The following is a 15970-nucleotide window of genomic DNA, read 5'->3' on the forward strand; positions in this document are numbered from 1 at the left end:
CAAAGAGAGGATAAAAGAATGAAAGTCCACTCAGCAGACATTCCTCCCTTTGAGATGTAAAAAGTGACAGTATGAACTGACTTAAATAAGGAGGCGCTCTCCAGAGATGACGCGCTCTCGTGCCTTCCCCTTGATTGGCACCCGACATGTTAGCGCACGTACACGAGCAATGAAATATGCCCACACGTTTTTGTATACGCGCATATTTTACTCAAAGCCCGTGGGTGCCGGCCGCTTATAGTGTATGACAGCAGTCATTCCGCGCGCACCCTCCTCGCAGCCACTGCGTGTCCTTTGACCTCTGTCGCTTTTAAAATAGAGAAACGACCTTGTGGAGACTTCAGTCATTTGCAGTTGTTGACTGATAAGTTTTAGGCTACACTCAAAGAGTTACACACGTTGGGCTTGTGAGGTTAAAAAATAAACGAAATAAGTTTATCCACACCAGTTGTGATGTTTGTCACATCCGGGACTGAAACTTGTCATCACTTTTTCAATTTGGACGCGACGAGCTTCTCCTGAGGGAATTGAAGACGACACTTCGATAGGTAACACACTTTTGTTATCACTCCAGTTGCTTGTCTTAGGGTAAGCTGCACAACACAATGAGCTTCTAGACAACTTAATTGTGTTTTTATTCAGGTTTACGTAGAAAAAATACGAAAGCGTAAAAATACAGGCACATGGTGAGAAGTCAAAACTTGTAAAATGCAAGTAAAATACTTTCATCATGCAGCCTGAACTTTAAGGAAGTATGTTGAACGTTTTGTTTATCAGTTGAAATCAGGGGCAGTTCACAGATGAAGACTTTACCTGTCAGCAGTCAGATCCCTGTGCAGCTCAAAAACAAAAAAGAGTCTCTACCTCATGCAGGTTTTGGGAACCCAAGTATGAAATCCTGCAGTAAATGGTATCAAAAAGCCATAAACAAAAAGTATGGACAAGTTCTGACTTTTATCTAGACTCTTCATGTCTGTGCTTTAGTATTTTCACTGTGTGCCTTTCCCTCCCTCTGGAGGCATTTTATATACACAGTTATTTAAATTATATATTTTTTGACACACATACAACTTAATAACCTATTTATTTGTAATATCCCATCACTTATTTGATCTAATCTCATTTGTGTTTATAAATATGTTCTGAAATCACCATAATGTAGCTATTTCAGCTGATTTTTTTACAAGGATTTTCAGGTTTAAACCAAATCATTTTCACACCTCAGTCAAAGGTTAATGGATTTTGTGACCCATGGTTTGTTAAGGGGTCAAAAAGTTAGACATTTACAGAGTTGCACCAATTTTTACTCCGGTTGTTTACAATTGAGATGTTCTGTCTTATTCCAGTCCCTTACAGAATGTGCAATTAATTTGTTTTATAAGACTTAAGCTTTTCATTGACAGTGTTTTTGAAGTTGTGAGACTTTTAAAAATGACATAAACATGAGGCTCTGCAGTCCTGTGAAACTAATTTGCTCACCTTTCAAAAACCACCCTGCCTTACATGCATGCAAATGCTTCATAGTGGGACCACATCTCTGTGTGTCTGTTCTCCCTGCCTGGCCACTCAGAGTGAAGATGAGTAGTGGCGGGTCAGTTGCCCAGAGCATTGGCCACGATAGTCCTGTGAAGCCGGCCCATTCAAGTCTCTGTAGCTTTGTCATAGCCAAATGGGTCGAGCCTCTCATCTCTCTTTCTTTGTGTGTCACAACTTGACTGAAAAGTGGTAATTGGGAAATCCTGGGATCCTCACTCCCTGGGGTGATGTCCGGGGCAAGCTTTCAATAATTACATTTACAGTACAACAAGTTGTTACATGAGAAACAGGTCAGCTTTTAATTTCAACCGTGGAAAACATCCAGTATTGTGTTCATTCAGGCGTGGTGTGATCTCGCTCAGATTTCCTCTCTCCACATGTTCAGGCTCAGTCTGCTAACTCAATTATAGCTGAGGATATTTTATCATCAGCCATTTAAAAAGGCAGGGTTGGCAGTATTGATGAAATGCCATAGTTGAGCCGTTGAGTGACAGAAAAGTAATCAGCAACAACTTTGATAGATGATTCAACGTTTTAGTTTGAGCTTTTTGAATGTGAATTTTGATAGATAATAAATACTTCAAGTAATCCCAACTATTGTTTGCAAAATGTCGACAAATTAAAAATTCATTGTGCATATAGTTTCCCTGAATTCAAATTGATGTCTGCTATTCCCCAACAGACTAAAACCCCCACAGATATTCTGATTAGTTACATATACAACAAAGAAAGATTTAAACCCTCAAAGTTTAGTAACTGGAACCAGGAACTTTTTGAAATGTTTTTCTTAAAAATTACAATGAGGTTCTTACAATACTGTAGCTGCTGATGTTTGTTGTTGTTGATTTTTGCAGCTCCAACAGTCCTCTTTAACACACTGATATTTCTGGCTCTTCGATTGATTTGATTGATTGATTGATTGATTGATTGATTGATTGATACATTTATTTCGAACAAGTAAAATAAATAATTACAAAACAAATGTTGCAGTGCATAGTCATGTAAGAGAAATCAAAACAAAAAATGACATTTACAACACCAAAAACAGCATTAGCAACATAAACAGTGCCACATCTACTGTTCGAAAAGGAGTGAGAAGAAGTATAACTTATTTAATCTCACCCCCTTGTCCCTAAATTATTTATTTATAATCTATAATCTGCAATAATTATCATTTGTATGCATTATTATTGATATTATTAGTATTATTAATATGCTTTACCTGTTGATTGGCATATATACATATACATACACATACATACACTGATATACATATATGCACACATACATATACACACCTACATACTCACACATATACACATACACATAGTCAAACACCTTCCCCATCCTTGTACCTCGAGAAAATAATTTCTCTGTATTTCCTCTTGAATTGGTTAATGTCTGGACATCGCTTTAGCTCCACATTCACACTGTTCCATAATTAAATCAAAAATTCCATCTTCTTATTCATCAGTACTCTGACCCCGGGCAACCTGAACAAACCCGCAATAAAAAAAACAAGCTAGCTTTATTGCGTCTGCGATTTTTAAAATAAATTCAACCTTTACAATCTACAAAGTGCCAAATTTCTCTGTTGGATTGGAAATTAGAGCGTACAGCAATTGTCGCGATGAAGATGATATTACAGCAGTTTCATGTGGTGTCGCTATGGTGATCAGCTAAGAATCCCACCTACTCTTAGGGGAAATATCTGCAGTGGAAAACCAAATGAAGAAGGACTTCACTAAAAGTGAGTCAGATTGAGTAGAGCGGCAGCATTCAATGGAAATTATGCACAAGAAACGCAGTATCATGCAGGTTGTTTTGACTTAAGGGTTCAATATGTATTGAATTTCCAAATCCATGGCTCACCTGCATTTTCTGCTTTATTAGAGTCAGAGAAAGGATGTTAAAATCTAAATGTCAGATGGTGAGTGGTTTGTCTGAGTGCACTTATACAGAGGCAATCGAAGGCAAACTGACTCGAGATTCACCCTGGAAATGTTACAATGCTTTGACACTGAAATGGAAATCAAAACGTTCCAAAGCAAATAGCTCCCCAGTGGCAGCCCAGAGAGAACATACATGCAGAAGTGTCCCAGTAAATCACTTAACACTGTTTTCAGAGGCTGTAAACAGCATCAACCTGTGACAGGTATGTCCTGCATGTGTTGCCACATGCCAGGCATGCTGTCTCCTCCTCTCCACTTCGCCTTGCAGAGGAAAAATAAGATATATTAGTCTCACAAAAACCTCTGTATTTGTATAACTGTAGTTTGATGGTATATTTACTGAGTTCTGCTCTAGATTAAACACTGGTTTTACAGGAGGGTTAAACTAACACCAATCTAGATAGATAAATAGATAGATATACTCTATACATTATTGATTCCAATTTTGGAAATTATTTTGTTACAGAAGTGTCAGTGTGTTCAGACATTAAAAATAAAAATACTTAAAAAGTGGAATAGAGAATTAACAACTACAAATTTAAAGTAAAAATAAAATGAAAAATATTATATAAAATATCAACAATATAAACAGTATAGAAAGTCTGGATAATTAAAATGTTCTAAAAAAGTAAAAAATACTTCCGTTAGTAGCAGGAATATATGCTTACACTACAGGAGCAGACATACTTGTATAAACATAGGATAGTATAAAATGTAAAGATATACAGAACATTGCAGATTGTTCATAGTTACTACAGTAGGAAGGAGAAACTCAAACACAACACAACTTGAAATTTGGTTAAATAAAGCATGAATATGAAATATTGTGCCAAGCATATGTATGCCACATTATGTTATTGTATAATGCATTAAATGGGTTTGAAATGCAGCTAAATGTGTTGTGTCGGAACACAGTATATTTAGCTGCTGTCAGCATCTGAGCAGCTCATTGTTATCCATTAGGAGCAGCTAGTGCAGGGTAAGAGTCTTACCAGGCAGGGGGTGAGATTCTCAGCCACTTAATCAGGGATGCGATGGGAAGAGTAAAACTCCATGCCAGTCACTTATAGCCAGCCACATTATGCTGTCAACATGCCACTGCATACAAAAATATAACCTAACCTAATAATCTAATTTAGTGGTGCAATAAGCCCTCGATCGCAAATGACTTCCAGAGGGTTTTTAGATTATTAAATGTTTGCATTTGCTTTTATCAAATTCTCAGAGCCACTAGGAATTGATTGCTGTGTTGGAAGTGTATTGACGAGGCTGACACAGTTGGGGATTCTCTTAATTAGAAAGTATAGGAAGGGGAGGCAAACAGACAAGACAAACACAAAATATAAAGCAATTACAGTCTTCTCATCCCAGCAATGCAAAAGTCGTTAAACAGCCTTAAAATGCTCCATTATGCCATGTGCAAGGCTCTCTAATTGCTGCAGGAACAATTACTGAGTTCAAATATACATATTCTTCCTAACACACTAAATGTTTACCATGAAATCCTTCATGCATTACTACACTCGATTCAACAAAATCGTCTGTGGGAAACAAAATGCAAAGAGTGCTTCAAAGTAGAGGCAGAGGCAAAGGCTGCAAAATATCTCTTACTCCCGAAAGCAAAATAATGATTTTGAAAGAAATGTGATTATGTTTGCTTTTCTAGAGAAGCACAATAATCACATATTTTACATATCAATAGCCTCGGAGAAAGCATTCATGTGAATGAACTGTTTAAGGACTGTTTAAGAAGATAATGTGAGAAAACTGCATACATGAATTTAGCAGCCTGGGCTTGAGAATGTGAGATAACAGCTGTCAGAAACAGAGTGTCATAATTGTTCTTTGCATGTTTAAATTATGTTGTAACTGATTTAACTTTTTGTATTTGTCCAGTCTTTAGTACCACAGTGCAATACACATTATACCAGCCCACCCCCAAAATAAATAATGGTTAAGAAAAATCCAAATTGGAATTTTTATGTCTGGTAGGTAGTTTTGCTGTGTCGTTCCCATGGTCTTTCCTGCTGTGAGTTTTAGTTTGTGTTGTAGCCTAACTCCCTGCTTCTGCTCCATAAAAGGACACATAGGAATCTCACTCCTCGCTCGATAGTCTAATGATGCCTTGTTGGCTTTGATCGGAAGCTGACCATGAAAGAGAAACTTAACGGGTCGAGCACTGATGTGTGTATTTGGTGAGGGAATTTATTGCTCTCCTCCGAGGACAGCCAGTCCACATTTGGAATGCTCGTGAAATATTCACAGGAGTCACTGACACAGGAACTCGCTGCCATCAACACTGTGGTTTTAAAATAGAGGAGTCACTGTCAGACACTGATTGTGTCTTCAGCCTGTCTCTCCTGTCCGCCTTTTCACATTTGTTGACGGATTTGGTAGCATCGAACTCTCCCGCAACAAGGGCTTGTATCCTGTGGAAACGTCTTTAAAATTCCCAGTAAATCTTTCCAGCATAGATACCAACACTCTTGTTACCATGGTGTCTGGCTTTCTGCCTCACAGCTCTCGCGGCTCCTAACAACCAAGAGCAAAGGTCATGACCCCTCCAGCAGACAACTGTTTAGTGAAATCAACGCCTCACACAGGGGGCACAAATAACTTTGCACCCCAGTCCGAATTGGAGCAAGTGGAGTTTCTTTAAGCGCAGGAGGTGCAGAGGATCTGGCTTGGAGGGCGGTCATGTATGCTGTCTTCAGCCTCCCTCCACCCCCTGTGATGCACTTCCAAGAGCTTTTGTACCAGCTCAATTGACAATAGGCACACATTCCTCCTAGCAAGTGAGGAACATGGTTTGCTGGCATTTGAAATGCTCTTCACGGCATTCATATGGACTCTTGCTTTTGAACAGTGCCCTCACTGTTGAGACCCCTCTTTCGGGACAAACGCTCACTTTGAGATAGAAATATAGAGAAAAGACGTGACATATCCAGCGCATCATCTTGTTGACAGTGACAACGTGTCCCAGTTGCAAGACTATGAAGTAAACATCCTCTCCATGTGTGGTCACCTCATGCAGATTTCTGAGTGGATAACTTTGTTTTGTTTTGGACCTGTAACGACGGAGCAACTTTAGATCAAAATCAAGACCTGTCTCACAATCAACACCTAATCTGAATTAACAGGGAGAACCATTTCTGCTGAAAATATAATGCTAGGAGAGGTCTCCTGTTTTTGAAAGGAATAAAGAATTTAGCTATGACTCACAGTTTTCATGTCCGTACCTGTTACCCTGCTTTTAGGCTGGGAAAAGACACCACTGATCAGAGACTAATAAAACATGTCTATACGTTGTATTACATGTAGGATTTACAGTGTTGGAGAGTATTGTTATATAACTGCTGCAGCTGACTATATTAATTAAACATGTTGTCTATTAAATGTTGTAAGGGTGAGATCTTGTAGTCTGTCATCTATGAATATAATACAGTTCATCTAATTTCAGATGCTTTAAGAAGCATTTATTTGGAACTTTTGATGAAAATAGCTTTTACATCATCAATCTAAAGAGCAAAAATGGAAGTCGTGCTTTTAATTGTATTGAAAATATTATCATTAAAGCTTATTTTATAACCAATAGAAGCTGCATCTGCACAGTTTCACCCTTATGCTGAGCATGCAAGTGTTGTAAGCTTGTTTAATGCTCACAGTGTGTCATGGTAATATACAGTAAGGCAAGGCAAGTTTATTTATATAGCACCTTTCAACACAATTCACAATTCCCAAGGCAATTCAAAGTGCGTTACAAAAATGAAAGACATTAAGAGCATTAAGAAATAGTGCAGTGGAAACGCATTATAAAACGGCATTTAAAAACAGTCATTAAAAATCAAAGATAATAAAATATACATCAAAAATACATGAATAAAAGTTAGTGTAAGTAAGATATGAATAGTTCAATTAAAAGCAGCAGCAAAAATAAATGTCTTCAGCCTGGATTTAAAAGTTGTAGCAGCCCTGCAGGATTCTGGGAGTTTGTTCCAGATATGTGGAGCATAATAACTGAAAGCTGCTTCGTTGTTGTTTTATCTTGATCATGTTTCCGCCAGGCCTTTAATAGGCCATAGCTCTATTTTTGTGGCACACCATGGGAGGATTAACTCTGACCCTTGCACTCAGCCCAATGATTTTGCTCATCTACTTCTGTTATTCCAAACAACGTTCTCTGAATTGAATGTCTGTCTTTCCGTGCTGCTGGAATTTGATTCATATGCTAATGAGCCAAATTCCCATGGATTTCGCTCTCCTGTGCCGTAGATATCACCCTCAAAACTCCCTGCCTCCCCCCTCTCCCTTTTCTGTCTGTCATTGCCCCTCTCACATTCCCTCACTTTCATGCGTTCACAAGGTCATAACCTCGCTTACAATAATCTTACACAAGACTCTTGTAATCAGTTCTACCTTAACACCAGATGTGTATGTCCTAAAATGTAAAGTATTTTTAAAAATAGCAATGAAAACAGGATAGTTTAAAAAAAGAATAATATACATCCACTTTTATTTGAATGCAGAAAGAAGTGATTTTACTTCTAAGCAAATACAAACAAAAATGCTTGGCTTATGATTGATGATTATCAGGCCATGTAGAGATTCAGGCAAATCAGCATGTCTACATGTCTGAAATTCTCTTTCCAATCAATAGATAAAGGTGAGGCAGTTTGAAAATTCCCTTGATAAACCTTTTGTTTTAGGGGGGACTTTGATTCCTCGTAGACAGGATCTGCACAAGTCTTTTCCAAACAAATAAAGGGCTATAATTTTACCCTGGCCCCAGAAAATAGTAACAGAAATACGTTTTGATTTAATTGTTAAGGAGAACATTGTGATCCTAAATGTGGCATTCATCTTTATTTTACAGTGTGGTAGATGATCATTATGATGCCTTTAGCTTCAGATCGCTGTTGCAGATTTAGGAAAGAGGTTAAACAAGCATTGTATCCAATATGCACACCCTCACACACAGTCTATATGTTGGCAACTTCTTTGATCTCTATAATGTCTTTATTATGTATTTAACCAACAGCCAAAAGTTGGAAAACACATTCACACACAGTCTGTAGTATTACTGATAGTAGAATGGACGAAGGGTGTGCTGCAGCTCTCTTCCGAGTGTCCTCCTTTATCCTGAAAGTACCTGTGTGTGAGAAAGTAGGTATTTAATAATTGTTTGCCTGTGGGGATGTTGCAATCTCTGGCTTACAGTAAATAGGCTTCTGGTGATACTTGGCTCCACGTGTGAGACAATCCTTAATGTGTTTAATCACAATCTGCCAACAAGTTCCTTGTCTATATGGATACATTTCATAATCGTGAGTGATGTCTTTTAATGTGGCCTACCTTGAAAACAATGTCATCTGCATGCAGACTGATCCGGGCCACCCTGGCCTCCAGAATATTTTTTTCTTTGCACTGTCACTCTTCTCCGTACACCAGCTCCCAAACTTCCGACCCAACATAGTGAAACCCCTAAAACACTCTTTAATGGACCCTTTCATTTGGGAGCCCAGACCAGAACAAACACTTTTATTCATGATGTTCCAAATATTCAAATGAAGCAAGGCCCTGACACTTTCACAGGGGTACTTCTGTCGTGGGCCTGTGTTTGGCGGCATTGGGGCTATCACTCTCACTGGGAGATGCAAGGTACAACTCCTATGTTTCCTGTCCCAAGAGTCATTTAAACACCAAGCGGATGAGTCTCCTCCAGCGCCATTGGCTCTGTGCCATCGCATTGATGTGACAAATTAAGGCCAACTGGGTGAAAAGTTTTCAGGAACGTCACATGAAATACTGCTTTTAGTGCAGTGATAGGAGCACATTTGATCCACCATCAGTGCCTATTCTGATAGAATTACCTTGATTGTGTTTTTTTAGTTGACCTCTCTCGTTGATCGAGATAACAGGACTCTGTGCATTATGTGTAATTGGTCTATTTTCTTCATTACCATTCCATTTAAAAAAAATGCTAATCAGGTAAACAATGTGTTTTGAGTCGTTGTCAGAGCTTGTTTGGCTTGTCATGATGTTTAAGGAATAGCTTTTAAGAGTACACTTGGGTGAGGTGACTCTTGAGCATTATTCTTTTGACATGTAGCAGATGATTCATAACTCATTTATTGATAGGGCTTTCTTTGGAAATCATTTACTAATTTAAGAGTAACGTAGCCGCAGTAGATGCCATGCTAGATAATTGGCAGCATTCCATCATTCCAGCATTTGACTGTGTATCACTCGTAACTCCACTACCGAATGCCAGGTATCATATTTGTTTTAATCTACACAGATTATACACGGTACCTCTTAATGTCACCCACACTTATGGGATTGGAGCCTTGGCTCAGAGTCCTTTTATCCAGAAAAACAGATATTAGGGTATACTGTAAGTACTACTCTTAATCCTTTTCTGACTTGTTTTTGAGAAGATACTAAGCTGCAGGTGCAAGCCATTTGAAAACAACACATTTGGGTGTTTCCTCCAAGTGACAGGGAAATCGCTCTTTTCTTCTTTCCTTTTCTTTTAGTCTACTTTATACTTGAGTAATGACATCCAGAAAAACGCGTTTTTGGTTGTTAAAAGGAAGAGTGGGAAAGGACACGTGGGAGAGAGAGAGTGTTCACAAAGGTGTGTGTGCTTGACACAAGACCAGGCAGGTCTCACCCTGAGGTGGGGCTTCATTACTTTCTGCGTCTGAGCCCTTTGGAGATGAAGGTTAATCCCCAGGACCGAACAACAGCTGTCATTTCTAAACATCCTAAAATTACATTTATCGAAACCTGTCCCTTTACGTACATGAAAGTCTCTGGGGATTCACGGCTGGCTGTTATTGTCAGTCAGAAGAGAGGAGTTTAGTGTGTCATCGGGTGTATTTACTGTCCGTTGTCTCAACTGGAAACAGAAAATGGTCTGCCATTATGTGGGGACATAAGAATTTAAATTGGGGGATATATTCTATTGATTGGTATAGTGTATGTTTTTAGCTAAACAAATAGCTGGAGGGCTGATGGCATATTTTAAATTAGTTCTCTAGGAGGAATGCATTGTGTTTAAAAACAGATTCCTCATGTCTTGTGTTATTGTAGCTAATCCATCACACAAATAGACCCACACATAGTCTAAGCACTTTATTAAAAGGTCCTATAATAGATAATCTGGCTTTAACACACATACATCTTCTTAAAACAAATTAAAGTATTTATTCATGTGAAAATAAACCAAAAAAGGTTTTCCGTCCAACTGGATTCAAAACACAGGAGTGGAACCTAAAACAAATTAATTTGAATACATGGTCTATAACTATTGGGTTCATTCTAAAGTATTGTATCATTATAACTTTTAATAATATCTGTATTATGTGTAATCACAGACCTGTAATCCCATAAAAGTCAAACTTTTGCAAACTTAGGTTTGGTCAAAAAATACTGAAGCGATGGAGCTATAGAAATTGTTGATTTGAAGCAAAGATTTTTTGTTTTTGTCTTTTAAAAAAAAGACATTGCCCATCCAACTAAATACCACTTTAGGCCTTCAAGATTATCCCATCAACTAATTACCAGCTTAGTTCAGGCCACAGAGCACAGCACTGCTCCCTTATCCGCCTCTCTGCAACAGCGATGAACAATGTGTCGGGGTGAAGGAAGGTGTGAAGAGGTCTTCTCCTGGCCTGCAGTCTCTAAAGGGAGGAAGCTGAGTGTGACTGTGTGTCTCCACACTGTCTCTCCCTGTGCTGCTAGCTGTGGCAAACTGATTAGGCTCCTGAATGCCACTCTTTGTCACTCAGCACTTTTGCGAGGAACGTGTTTCTATAGTGATTCATGTTGTTAGCCTGTGTCTCCCAACAGATGGATTTAAATTAAAAAATAAAGTTTTCGATTTAATCCATTATTGTATCCCAGTGTTTTCGGTAAGGGGGAAATCTTGAGAAATGGAAAAGGTAGAGTATCTTTGCTGCTCAGGAAATGCCACACCTCATGGTCTATGATTGGGTAACTAGTATTTAAGGTTTTAGTAGCGTGTCAACCGTTTGCGTGCCAGGATGGCTTCTGTTTATAGTGACACTTCACATGTCACTTCACAAAGCACCGTGTGCCAGCGCAGGAACCACTTAAGGCTTAATGGCACTTAAATGAGCGACACACTTCGACAAACCTCCACACAGCACATGTGCTCTGCAAAAGTGATATTCACATGGAAGGATGGAGGAAAGAAAAAAATCCAGTTTAGGTCTCTATAACATCATAATATGAACATTACTTAGGAAATGAAAAGTTATAGAAGCAGCAGTGCAACATTTTTTGATGTTCAGAGTCACAACAGGCTTTTGACTTGAACCTGTTTTGCTTGTGTACAAGTGTAGAGCTTCTTCTTTTAACATAATACTGGAAGCACAGGTTTTGATGGACGCGTTGGATGTGTGTCAGAGAGATGTTTGTGTGAATTACAGGCATACATAATTACTAGCTTGCTGTAGAGCTCGGGGGACCGAAACAGAGACGTCTTATTGCGCCATTAGGTAATGACGAAGACATGTTGACCTGAGGTAAGGGAAGTTGTTATGTTATGACCTTAACTAGCTTAGAACTTTGGCGTCTAGAGGGTCTTCCCTAATGTTGGCATTACTTTCATGGATTGATCTATCAGTGTCTGCAAATATGATACATGTGTAGTAAGCGAGACTCCTTTCATCTACGGATAAGCAGGGCAATCATACAGTATTGTTAAAGAAGCCTGGATAATACGCCTAGCTAAAGAGTTGGTATCTGCCTCGGAAAAAGTAATCAGTCAAGATCTACAGAGATCTAATGGTTTATGTGTCAGCCAAATGACGTTAGACACATGAACACATGAGGGATTTCCTGAGGCAGCCAGGATATGTGCTTGATTACACTTTCTTTACAATCACATTTGTTTAACATCATGCATTTAAAGAATGTTACCTATGGTAGCCCAACCCTTTGAATTTAAAGTGTGTACATTGGTAAAACACAGTCCACATGATTATAATTAAAGCACTCTAGTATTTGTACATAATAGAGTTTGTCTGGCGGCTGGTTTATCTCTGTCAGTCCCAGCTGATGTTCTGACTTCTGAAACCTCCTCCATCATTGCTGGCGTTGTCTGCGTTGACAGCATGCTATGTTGAGTAGTTTGTCTGCAGTCGTATATCTGACTGTGTGGAGCGGCTACACCTAGTGGAGCACTCTCTGAAATATTTTCCTTTGTGATTTTAGACAATGTTTGAGAATGTAATGGAGTCATGAATGGGTCACAACCTTAGCTTCCGTTGAAATAGATTTACTGTACAGGTGTGTCACGGTGCCCTTCCGGCCTTTTCTTTGATTATACTCATTACAAACTTGCACATATATGTTTATAGATATTTTAATTGCGTCATATGCTATCAAACATTTCCTAAGTTTGTATGGAAGGCATTTGGTAATTGGTATTTTGTGCACTTTGCATAAAGACGGTGGCGAAAGACCAGAGGCAAGGACTGTTGGAGAGGAAATGCCTCATGACAAAGGCATGGGGCTGGGACACCTTTTCAGTTCGTCACCACAGGGGGGTGAGATGTAGATTTGAAGTAGGAATTCACAATTGAAGTTGTGTCTCGTTCGTTTTAACATTCATGTTAACTTGACAAAAAAAAAGAATCTGGTCATGAATAGAGATCCTTAAAAAAGTCATATTTATCCTCTATAAGTTTGTGTATGTGTCTGGTTGTCATCTGACTGCGGTGATATATAATTATATATTTTTTAGTAGTAAATATTTTATTTCTTTCATATAAGCCTAATTAGGGGGCTTAACGTTTGCTTTTATTAATTTAATCTACATTCTTAGTCTTAACATTCTTCTCGTTTGTCCATAGAAGAGAAAGAGACACTGAGCATGAAACATATCAAAGGACAAAATAATTCAAACTGTCTTTTTTGAAACTCCTAGAGATTGTCATCAATTGTCTGATTTGGCAGAAATACATATTTATGGAATGAACCCCCCCCCCCCCCCCCCCCCCCTTTACGAGGACATGCAAGTTGCCTCTTACTGTAGGTTTGTTCCTCTGTGTTTACAGAAGCTGTGCGCTCTTAAACATGGAATAGGTCCATTTGAGGTGATGACAGCTTAGATGGATGGCATTATATGTTATGTCAGGCAATCAATCACTGGTTTAAAAGGAACGGCTTTCTAGTCAATGCAGTGTTCTTATACGCAAAGAGATAAACCGAAAAATAGTATCACGTTTTACAAGACTGTTTGATTTTCTTTATTAGGCAGTGTAAATACATTGTTTTCCCTTGAGAACTGCTCCCCAAAGCTTTTTTTCTAAAACCATTAGTATCCCATTCTTCACTTTAGAACAGTTCATCTCAGCGTTAGCAGGGAGCGTGCACTACCTCATTTCAGGCTTTAATATACTGAGCCGTGAATGTCAACACGTTTCCTGCTGGTTAGATTGCCCTGCAGGGCAGTGTGAGCATTGCTTATCGGTGCGGTCATTATGTCTCCATTAGGCTTAGAAAATGATGTTGTAGAAACACTCCCCATTATTCCTAAACACAATGCAGATCTGCTAACACTTTTAACTCACAACGGTGTTTGATAAGCCACCTACAGTATATTGCAAATTCCCTGCTTTACTCCGTGGAATATAAATGAGGCCTATTGAGAAAATAACATGACCTTTTTGGTGGTGACCTTTTTGCATGTACGAGATATTTACCTTTACCTTCAGGAGAGCTACTTATAATACTCAATTATTTCTTGACATGTTTTCAGATAAGATTCCAATAACAATCTTTACAAAAACTTAAATAGAAAGGAAAAGCCAAATCATAAAGCTCCTAGTGGGCTGCTATCAACAATTGTGTGTCTATTTCTGGCATGTACTCCCATTCCTCTCTCTATCAATACCCCGGAGCACTGTGTGGAAAAGAAAGTACACAAAAACCGTGGTCCTCTGAGAGAAGATGACTCCCGTCCCTACCCTTTAATTGGATCCGAGACACATTGCATAAAAAATCATCGAGATGGAACTGGGTGTAAATGGGCGTGCATTGTTTGTGGAAGGCAGGATGGAGGGATCTAGGAAAAAGGGGAGAGATAGTGCAGAGAAAGAGATGGCGAGACATGCCTGAACTTCCTCTACACCAATTCTTTAATGCTCACTGAGAAGCCCCGCAGTGCAGGCTTTGTCCCCTCATTGTCACAGGCTTATAGAGCCTCTTTGCCAAGTGAGAGGCTTTGGCGACATATGTCACTTCAGTGAGTCTCCTGTCGCTCCTTTAGCCGCTTGAGTGTTGGGGCGGGCAGGGAGGCGTGCCTGTGCACCATGAGAGGAACGACGTGAGGTTAAGGAGGAAGGACAAGTCAGATATGTTGGTTCAGAGAGAGTTGCTGGAATGATCTCTTGATGGTCCTGCCCTGTAAAATGTTTTGTATGGACTTGTAGTTCAGCTGCACTCTGATAGAAGTGGACTTAAGATGTAGAATGACTCAGAAACCAGTAAGTAGAACTGTTACTTCATGTAAAGTGTTCTGCCATTTTTACTCCCTGTTCTGACTGTATATGTATTTGAGTAGTAGTGTTGTATAATAATACGTGTTCAGATGATTTATGCTTTACTTTACAGTCTTTAATTTGCAACGATATATCGTAGTCTGTAGGGGTGTGTGTTTGTGTGAGGCCGATTGAACTAAGTTTGAGTTCAAAGAAAGGGAGGGGGTCATTGTATACAGTGTGTGTTGGCAAGGATTAGTCATGTAGTCTCACTCTTCGTGCCCTAGCCAACTATTGGTTTGACACAATCCCTGCAGATTTGTGGCTGTGATCTGCCATGTGTTCAGGTAACAGATCCCTCGACTTCCCAAACAAATGCTTTGTGAACTGTTTATATAGTGACTCCACCCCATTTTATGCTCTAAGGATTTTGCCTTTCAAACAGACTGTTGGTTTTGTTTAATTTATGATTAAAGTGATTTTGTGGTTTTCAGATCTCCACGTGCATGTGGAGTAGTATAATCTGTCTAACCCACAAAGTTGCTTAACTGGCAATACACTATGTCTGCTGTGTTTGTATATAAATTGACTGGTTGTTGGTAGGATTAATACAAATGTGGATAAAAGGTCCCACTTCTCAAGTCACTGGTGGACTGTGTACCTCCTGCCTATCAAGGACTCTGCATGTCCTGCTGGGCTTATGTGATTTTCTGTCTGTGATTATGTGCAGGCGTGCTCATGTGTGGGCCTGTGTGTGTAAATTATAGCACACAATAGCACCAGACAGAGAATGACAGAGGCTTACAGCTTTATTACAACATGAACATGCATGTTTACCCCACTGTGACAAACATCTATCCAGCTTTGTTTACCATTCAATCCGATTGAGGATAATCACAAAAAAGTCCTTATTGCAAGTACTACTCTTCCACAATCTCTGAATTTGTTTAATTGATTCTAAATTGAAGC

At 39.1% G+C, this 15970-nt stretch overlaps 1 protein-coding gene across 15 annotated transcripts in view; it reads left to right on the forward strand.

Annotated features, from left to right (window-relative positions):
* The first annotated feature begins 226 nt into the window (after positions 1 to 226).
* Positions 227 to 15970, forward strand: part of chl1a (cell adhesion molecule L1-like a) — a 47878-nt gene continuing 32134 nt past the window's right edge. For 14 of the 15 annotated variants that reach the window (XM_079676758.1, XM_079676768.1, XM_079676769.1 and 11 more), the window contains exon 1: positions 14854 to 15007. In XM_079676758.1, the coding sequence (XP_079532884.1) occupies positions 14993 to 15007 (15 nt within the window). In that variant the 5' untranslated portion in view covers positions 14854 to 14992. Of the gene's footprint in view, positions 549 to 14853; positions 15008 to 15970 lie in introns of those variants that run through there. The other variant, XM_079676772.1, reaches the window with a different exon arrangement.

The sequence above is a fragment of the Notothenia rossii genome (genome assembly GCF_949606895.1).
Source record: "Notothenia rossii genome assembly, chromosome: 4".
NCBI lineage: Eukaryota > Metazoa > Chordata > Actinopteri > Perciformes > Nototheniidae > Notothenia > Notothenia rossii.